This window comes from Nymphaea colorata, chromosome 6 (genome assembly GCF_008831285.2).
Source record: "Nymphaea colorata isolate Beijing-Zhang1983 chromosome 6, ASM883128v2, whole genome shotgun sequence".
In the NCBI taxonomy this organism is placed as follows: domain Eukaryota; kingdom Viridiplantae; phylum Streptophyta; class Magnoliopsida; order Nymphaeales; family Nymphaeaceae; genus Nymphaea; species Nymphaea colorata.
In genome coordinates this window covers 10,453,197-10,462,298 of record NC_045143.1, presented here as the reverse complement: position 1 = coordinate 10,462,298, position 9,102 = coordinate 10,453,197, and the positions used below count along the sequence as shown (strand labels likewise).

General features: G+C 35.3%; 1 protein-coding gene across 4 annotated transcripts; it reads right to left on the bottom strand.

Annotated features, from left to right (window-relative positions):
• On the bottom strand, nucleotides 1–6,324 carry LOC116256268 (uncharacterized). Of its 4 annotated transcripts, none has more exons than XM_031632578.2 (10): nucleotides 5,725–6,324; nucleotides 5,486–5,604; nucleotides 4,943–5,136; nucleotides 4,470–4,726; nucleotides 4,243–4,352; nucleotides 3,865–4,054; nucleotides 3,452–3,762; nucleotides 3,269–3,379; nucleotides 454–651; nucleotides 1–374 (listed from the first exon to the last, which is right to left on the bottom strand). In XM_031632578.2, the coding sequence occupies exons 1-10, from the start codon at nucleotides 5,912–5,914 to the stop codon at nucleotides 177–179; spliced, it is 1,878 nt and encodes a 625-aa protein (XP_031488438.1). In that variant the 5' UTR covers nucleotides 5,915–6,324; the 3' UTR covers nucleotides 1–176. The 4 variants fall into 4 exon arrangements, with proteins under 4 accessions (XP_031488438.1, XP_031488440.1, XP_031488439.1 ...); XM_031632580.2 differs by having other exon boundaries at nucleotides 3,269–3,373; nucleotides 5,725–6,323; XM_031632579.2 differs by having other exon boundaries at nucleotides 454–648; nucleotides 5,725–6,322.
• Between the last annotated feature and the right edge of the window lie 2,778 nt (nucleotides 6,325–9,102).

Sequence of the window (9,102 nt, the reverse complement as noted above, 5' to 3'; positions counted from 1 at the left end):
ACATAACTTCAATCAAGTAATTACGTCATCTCCAATCATAGATACAAAAAAAAAACACACACAAAAGTATTGCAGTACTTTCTTAAAAGAATTGGTATTTGTAACTACAAAATCTTGCAAGCAAAAGATATTTTGCTAGTTTTTCCCATATATAATAGATACTTACTATTATAATATCAATTAACGGCAACCTCAGCAGACAAAAATTTAGAATGTAAAACATCTTGACTTTCTACTTTGGCCTTGGACAGATTCAGCACTTGTACTGCCTCATCCACTTTAGCTGCTAATGCCTCGGGTGACTCAAGGAATAAAAGCAACTCAGCATTGTCCATCTCCAAAAGCATCCCAGTTATCTTGCCAGCAAGTCCAAACTACAATATTGTACCCAAATTCATCATTGAATCATCATTAAGTTACTTTACAAGCAAGATTCCTTGAAAAACTGTCTACCTGGAGCTTTTCAATAAGGGGAAAGAGGCGATTGCCAAGAATCTGTTTCTGCTCCTGTGGAGAAACAGCAGCAAGCAAGCTTGTCAACACCCCCATTTCAGAGTCAGTCGTTTCTACAGCATTTGGAGCCACTGTGTGGTCTGTAGGGCTGACATTTACATCATGCACTGGACCATTCTGTACATGTTTCCTTTGCTGCTTTAAAAATAAAAATAAAATGTCAACACATATATGGAGATGTACTAAAAGACATCCAGAAATATGCAAATGAATTCATCTACTTGCATGAAAGTGCAAGTAACATACAAGCAAAAATTGAAAAAAGGAAAAGGAAAAATAATGTCCAAAGAGAATTTCATTTCGAGATGTTTGATGGACTAACATTAGCTTGTGATGATCTTGGTCTTAATACTGGAAAAGTTACATGGACATCATGATTCTAGAAGTGTGATGCCTTTTCCTAGAGGATATCTTAGTTTTGTATGCTGCAAGGCACATAAGGGTTGAATATACAAAGTATGTAACTCCACATGTAGATGAAGGGTAAGCTCTAGGGGGAGATGTTACTAGAAGTGCAGAATAAATAATATGCAATATGCATCTTACATATCCTTTTTAGTGGTCTTCATCTCTTTTGATTCTTCAAACATTGTTCTGTTATGAAAAATGCCCGGGCTGGGTAGATCTTAATCTCCACTTGAAAATTAAGGGTTGAATATACAAAGTATGTAACTCCACATGTAGATGAAGGGTAAGCTCTAGGGGGAGATGTTACTAGAAGTGCAGAATAACTAATATGCAATATGCATCTTACATATCCTTTTTAGTGGTCTTCATCTCTTTTGATTCTTCAAACATTGTTCTGTTATGAAAAATGCCCGGGCTGGGTAGATCTTAATCTCCACTTGAAAATGCCTAACTAAACCTTATTTTGTGATTAACCAACAACAAGTGCATTGACTGTGGATAAAACGTTGTAAATATCCTTTTGAGGTTTTCTTCCTTGTCTTAATAGTACCTTAAAAAATTTAACAAGTGATCATTTTTTTTTTTTTTGGCTGAAGCCTGAAAAGCAATTCCTTGTTTCTCTATCCAAACCTGCTACTAATTTTGGCCACATATTATAAACCTCTCCAGAAAAATAATGGCTTGCAACAACTAGGTGTATTACCTAGGTGCTGCCCAGTATTCTTTTAATATATGTAATAAATCTTTTAGAAAATTTTGCACAATATGAAACCAACTTTAGCCCACCATCATTTACCATTTCTATTTAGAATATTTAAGCAGAAATATCCTAACCTTGTCCACATCATCTAAGAATTGGAAAGCTATATTCATCCTCGAAAGCTATATGCATCCCCTTTGACCTCCCCTCTGCCCTGAAGTACTATAGCCATTCTGAAATATAATTGAACAATGCAACATTCTACAATTTAACAGAAACTTGAAAGTCAACTACATGGGCAACTGCCAAAACCTAACTGCAGTATAACAATACGTACTTTTGGTGAGGAAATTATTTACTCAATTTCACCTGTTAAAGAATGTGGTTTTAGGAGGGCATATGATGTGGAGCATGATATGACAAAACAATTCCCTAAAATTATCATAAGACAAAAAAACATATTATATTAACCCAATCAGCAAAAAAACATGTTCACCATCCTGTTTGCTCCACCATGGCTTGACTAGGCCTGTGAATAGTCCCAATTGCATACAACTTCCATCATAATTAAGATCACATTAATTGGCCAGTCATTATTGTATGCTTTTTCTGGTAATTTCCATCATACACAGAATCATGTTGATTGATAGGATTTTTTTCTGTATGATCTAGTAAATAGGAAATGAACTTAGTAAATGAGAAGCAAGAAGTAGTCACTACACAAATACATAGAAGAAACTCAGATCAGGAAACAAATTCATGACCAACAATTTGCAAATATTTGTTTCCTAATGAACAAGACCAAGGCCTAGAGGACACAGTCTGTTGCACTTGCACAGAATGCAAATAAGAATCATCAATCATTTCCTCTCAACTTTAAAGGGTAAGGATGCAATGGTCATGCACTTGAGTAATAAAGACACATAAATTTGTTTGCATCAAAACTGTAACTAAGGGATGTTTTATGAAGTGCTGTAGCTTTCATACCGTTGGTCTAGAGGCATTTAATGAAAGAAGGACAAATGAACAGAACTGAGTAGGAATATCGGAAAAAGGGACCTAGGAAATATCTAATTGTAACACTTACCTACCTAGTTAATAATAAGATCAAGCTGTAGACTATAGCAGTCAGACTGTTTAAGAATAAGAAAACACATAACATCATTATGTGAATATGTATGCATTTGATAAAACAAATAATAGGCGGACAAAAAGTTTCATCTCATTATTTCAGCTCGAATATCTCTAATATCTCAACATTTATAATCTCAACGTGGTACCCGCTTGGGGCATAATCTAATTGAGATTTATAAACAGTCCCAGCTTATCCATGGTCTTTTGCAGGAAAGGAAACAGGCCAAGGTGATCAAAGCAACAGCGAAAGCATCATTGCATTGATTGAAGGAGCTTGTTGAAAGAAGCTTTGTGGGTAATAAACATAATTCTGATGATACTGCACAATCTCTCTAGTCTCTAGAAACATAAGCTCATAAACAACGTGATATATCTCCACACACATCAAACAATATGCACATGTGCATATGGAAAATTCATACAAAAAAAAATCAGTGTGAAAAATATGAAACCGTGAAAGTGTTAAGCACAAACATTCAGAAACAAGTAGCAAAAGTTGAAGAACAAGCTTACTTGCTGATTTGCAATGTCTTTAGTTGGTGGCTGACTGGTTTGTGGAATCCAATGCCCATTTGCACGTCCCCGGTTTTGTCTATAGTTCCTCTGATTATTTGGAACCTGTCCCTAAAATATGAATAAGAGCCCCAGCCCCAGTAAAGGAATAATAAGCGATGGATGATGAGAATGGAAACTTACCAATGACATAGGGATAGGTCGGAATGCAGGTCGAGTAAGAGGTGGCCGTGGTGGAAAGGCATCAGGCCTCCATCCTGGTCTCATACCTAAAGGCTGATAAACAAGTGCCTGTCGTGGGGGAACTGGTGGAACAGCACCAGGAGGAGGAGGTGCATAGTAGTTCAATGGAGAATATCCAGCAGGAAAGACAGGTCTCACAGATGCAGCTATTCCTCCCATTAGTTGGGCATACTGCAGCTGTAGTTGTGCCTGCCTGATTTCTTTCTTTTGTGCAATAGCAACATACAAGGGCTTCCCATGATACATGTTGCCTTGTTCACCAGAAAGAAATAAAATTCAGCAAAGATAAGTAATAACCACACATGGAATGAATGGCAAAGAAAGTTCGATGCAAACAGAAATATTGTGATTACCATGACAGGTGGCAACTGCTTTGTTGGCTTCATCAGGAGAGGAAAAGCATACAAACCCAAACCCTTTGCTGATCCCTTTGTCATCTCTCATCAATTTTGCAGATGTTATAGTACCAAATTTGCTGAAATATTCTTGTAGTTCACCATCATCAACTGCATCGTCAATGTTCTTAACATACACATTTGAACCCTGAGCATTGCAACATTTTGACCATGGTTAGAAACTGAAAATGGCAATGCCAAACAGAAATTTTTGGTATACAGCTAATCCAAAAGATGCCTAACAAATTCAAATTAGGAAAAACTAGGAAATTCCCTAGAAAGTTTCTCAAGATAGAGAAAACCAAGGCCATCTTCCCACAGTACAACTTGGATTACCTGGTATTTGAGAACTTTTTCGTTGCGCATTTCCTCATATTGACGATGTAGGATTTCTTCACGCTCTGCTTTCTTCTGAGCCCTTGCTACATATAAAGCTTGGGTTCCCACTGTATGATTCAGAAATTTTATAAACAAAATGTTCACGTGAACTCAAGTTTCCAACTTGACATCACTGTCATTGCCAAGCAAATAATCAAATGCTAGACAAAGTTTATTTGAATTACCAAATTTGCCATTCATGCCTTCCAAAGCACGCTTGGCATCTTCATGATCATCAAAATTTACAAACCCAAATCCTTTGGAGATTCCATCATTGTCTCTCATGATAATAACATTTGTAATTTTACCAAACTCAGAGAACTTCTCCTTCAACACCTCCTCAGTCACTTGAGCGTCCAAATTTTTAATGTACAGGTTTGTATATTTAGCATCTGGACTCACAATATTTCTTTCAGTCTTCTTAATGAATGGGCCAACAAACCTAAACGGAGAGGCAAATATATATCCAAATGTTAACGTTGATGCCAGTAAGTATGAGAATAAACTAATCTTAACTGCACGGTCCAACAAATGCATACAAACACTAGAGATTGTCACACTTACTACTATTCATCCACATCTCATGCAGAACTGAAGAAATGTAGTAGAATTTAAAGGAACCAAAAACAAATAAAATTTGAATCAAAATAGAACGTACAACTGCTTTCCTCTGATAACGGTGTTGTTAAGATTCTCAATGGCATTATTTGCAGAATCCTCCGTATCAAACTGTACGAATCCATATCCTTTACTCTTGCCAAGTTGGTCGGTTGCTACCTTGGAGGATAATATGTTTCCATATTTCTCAAAAATTGTAGGCAGCGTGACATTATCAATCGACTTGTGCAGATTCTATTGAAACAAGAAAAGAGAAAATAAAATAGATATTCAATCATAACTGAAGTTTTACCAACTCTGTAATCTAATAAATTAAAAAAAGGAAAAAACAAAGTAGTTCCAGCCGATATTTTCTTAAATATATTAGAAAATAACCTACATTTGATGGAGAAGCAAGCAATCAATATCTATTAAACAAACAAATAAGGAAAAAGTAGGAAACTGACCAAATTCTTCAAATCCTACAAGCAAGAATCTACATTAAAAAGAAGAACTAAGAGATGTCTCCATCGAGTTCATACTAAACAGGGGAACCAAACCAATAAAAAAAAAAAAGGAAAAGGAAATTCTGTCTGAAGCGTACCTTCACAAACAAGTTGGCAACCCCGCTCTTTCTTGCAGTGGGATCCTTCTCAGTCCACATAATCCGAATTGATTTCCCTTTCAACTGCGTGTTGTTCAACGTGTCCATTGCCCGTAACGCTAACAACCGGATTTAAGAGAAACGGAAACCAGGAAATCAACAAAAAAAACACACACACACACACACACAAAGAAACGAACAGGAAGACGACGAAGCGATAGACGAAACGATGGAATTACCGTCTGCATGGTTAACGTAGTTGACGTATCCATAGCCGAGGGAGTGTCCGGTCAAGGAATCGACGCAGACGCGGACGGAGACGGGGCCGGTGATGAGAGAGAAGAGATTGAACAGGTCCTTATCGGTGACGTCGGGGTGAAGGTCCCCGACGTAGAGGGAAGCGGGGGCCAGGACCGCATCGGATGCCATTGTCGTCAGGTCTTTCTCTACCACCCCTAGCGCTTCTCTGCAACTCTCATGCAACTGCCAGCACCCTCGGTGGCCTCCCCGTTTCTTCCTGTCCTACCGTTTCGATTCTTCTTGGGTTTCCCAAAGAGAGAGAGAAACGGCAGCAAGGTCCAAGGATGAGAGAGCGGGAGCACGTGCAATGGCGCGCGTGTGGGTGAGCGCGGGAGTTGAGGGCTTTACGTAGTCGGGTGACAGAGGCTTTCAGACTCTGCTCTTGAAAGTGTTTCAGGATCTTCTCAAATGTCTGGTTTTAGAGAGAGAAAGTGATAGTGAAGGAAAGATCCAGTTCCAGACCCGAAGAGAGAGAGAGAGAAGATGGAGTTGTAGAGCGGGACTCCGACTGCCCTCCCTCCCGAAGCAGAGCAGAGCAGACCGAGTCTCAAGTCTTAGCCCCACTCCTTCACCACACTTCCCTGCTACTCTTACGGCTTTTTTTCAAACGCCCTATCAATATCATCCTTCTTTCTAAAAATTAATCGTTTAATTTTTCTCTTATTTTGACTCTCTTATGAATATTAATACTACCTTAGTATTTTAAATTTTTAATTGTGTAAGCGGGGTTTTATTCATTGCTCGGAAAAAAAGTGGAAGCCTTCACTCAACCCCTCATCCCTATAATTTTTTTTAAAGTTGAAACTATAAAATGATTCATTTATTTTTGTTAAGTCTTTACATTTTGCACTTTTAAAACCACAAATCAAGTCAATTGCACTGTTCATCATTCCATCCCCATCTGTTTTCGTCCAAGTAATATTAATGCTGTTTGTTTAGAAACCAACCGCATGCATTAATGCAAAAAAAAAAAAAAGTTAGGTTTGATATATTTAGAATAATATATATACCATGGTAAATCAGATTTTTACAGTCACAATTTGGTCTACTCATGAAATTTGCTTAAACATCAAATTTAATAATTTTTCTTATGTTTAGGCATTATAGCAATTGCCCTTTTCCAAAAGACAATAAGATAAGCTGTGGTTGTGCCAAGCTCAAAAGGAGACCTAATTTGCCACATCTTGTGAATAAACTCCATTATAAATGCAACTATGGGTAACCAATCAATATAACCAGAAGAAACTTCCTTAAAGAAAGAGATGAATAATAACTTGACTCTCTTAATTTTATTAGGCAGATTTTTAATTAGGGCTACCTATTATTTATGTTCATATCTCAAGCTAAATGTTTTTACATGTTTTATATAAAAATTTTGAAAAATAATATTTCTGTTAAATCAAAATTTAAAAACTTTAATTCGAGGGCACCCATGTAAGATTACTTAATATCTTACCAGCTGTAAAATACACACTGTAGCCAATGCATTTATTTTTCAAATAAATGTCTTATGTACTACATTCTTGGAAATACCATCTTTAACCATGATATGATATCTTCCAATATTGTTTTTACAAACCCAGACCTCCTGCCCAAATGCAATACAGGGGATGAAATTTAGATGTTAAAAAAAAATCAATTAGTCTTTGTATTCTTAACACTACGGTCTTAGCATTATGAACTGGTGAAATTTATCTGACCATCAATTTTCATGATTTTACTTATGTTTTTTTTAATGTTATTCATGTATGAAACATCAAAATTAAATTTCACATGATTTTGAATCAGATAAACTGATTTTTTTTCCTCTAAAATTGGTTTTCCTAGTTTGGAAAGTACGATTCGTATGCCATTTTCATGTATACAAACATAAATGCATAGTTCATATATACAACTGCTTTTATTTAAAAACCATTGAAAATGGAAGGTTTGGTCACACTAATCTAGAAAATAAACTGATTCAACGTACACATCATCTATATGAATACCTTGGATGGCATCGAATCGGCTAAACCGTTTTTCGAAGTTCACAACCCTAATGCTCGAATTATCTTTTCATGAAATATTTTAGTGTTGTGGTTTAATAAAAAAAATATAAATATTAAGAATTGATGTCATAATTTATAAAACATAAGATACGCGCGTGTGTAATATATATTTTGAGCGTTACAAACACTAGCTTTAATGAAACGCTTTTAAGAGTTAATTATAAGTTTTTTTATTTGAAATTAAATCTTGTAAGTTGACAGAAGCTATACCGTTTCCATCTAAGGAAGTTACTTTGTACGTGTAAGTTGAATAATTATATTGATTTGACATTAATTTGGGTATTCATAAAGGTGAGCCTATATATATATATATATAGATGATGTGTACTTTGAATCAGTTTATTTTCTAGATTAGTGTGACCAAACCTTCCATTTTCAATGGTTTTTAAATAAAAGCAGTTGTATATATGAACTATGCATTTATGTTTGTATACATGAAAATGGCATACGAATCGTACTTTCCAAACTAGGAAAACCAATTTTAGAGGAAAAAAAATCAGTTTATCTGATTCAAAATCATGTGAAATTTAATTTTGATGTTTCATACATGAATAACATTAAAAAAAACATAAGTAAAATCATGAAAATTGATGGTCAGATAAATTTCACCAGTTCATAATGCTAAGACCGTAGTGTTAAGAATACAAAGACTAATTGATTTTTTTTTAACATCTAAATTTCATCCCCTGTATTGCATTTGGGCAGGAGGTCTGGGTTTGTAAAAACAATATTGGAAGATATCATATCATGGTTAAAGATGGTATTTCCAAGAATGTAGTACATAAGACATTTATTTGAAAAATAAATGCATTGGCTACAGTGTGTATTTTACAGCTGGTAAGATATTAAGTAATCTTACATGGGTGCCCTCGAATTAAAGTTTTTAAATTTTGATTTAACAGAAATATTATTTTTCAAAATTTTTATATAAAACATGTAAAAACATTTAGCTTGAGATATGAACATAAATAATAGGTAGCCCTAATTAAAAATCTGCCTAATAAAATTAAGAGAGTCAAGTTATTATTCATCTCTTTCTTTAAGGAAGTTTCTTCTGGTTATATTGATTGGTTACCCATAGTTGCATTTATAATGGAGTTTATTCACAAGATGTGGCAAATTAGGTCTCCTTTTGAGCTTGGCACAACCACAGCTTATCTTATTGTCTTTTGGAAAAGGGCAATTGCTATAATGCCTAAACATAAGAAAAATTATTAAATTTGATGTTTAAGCAAATTTCATGAGTAGACCAAATTGTGACTGTAAAAA

Bases quoted from the DNA above. Each gene is read 5' to 3' on its own strand.
- LOC116256268 (XM_031632578.2), bottom strand. From the start codon at position 5,914: ATGGCATCCGATGCGGTCCTGGCCCCCGCTTCCCTCTACGTCGGGGAC. The intron at 5,137-5,485 runs GTACGCTTCAGA...TTGTTTCAATAG, and splicing joins TTGCCAACTTGTTTGTGAAG to AATCTGCACAAGTCGATTGA. The intron at 4,055-4,242 runs GTAATCCAAGTT...TGCAATGCTCAG, and splicing joins AAAAAGTTCTCAAATACCAG to GGTTCAAATGTGTATGTTAA.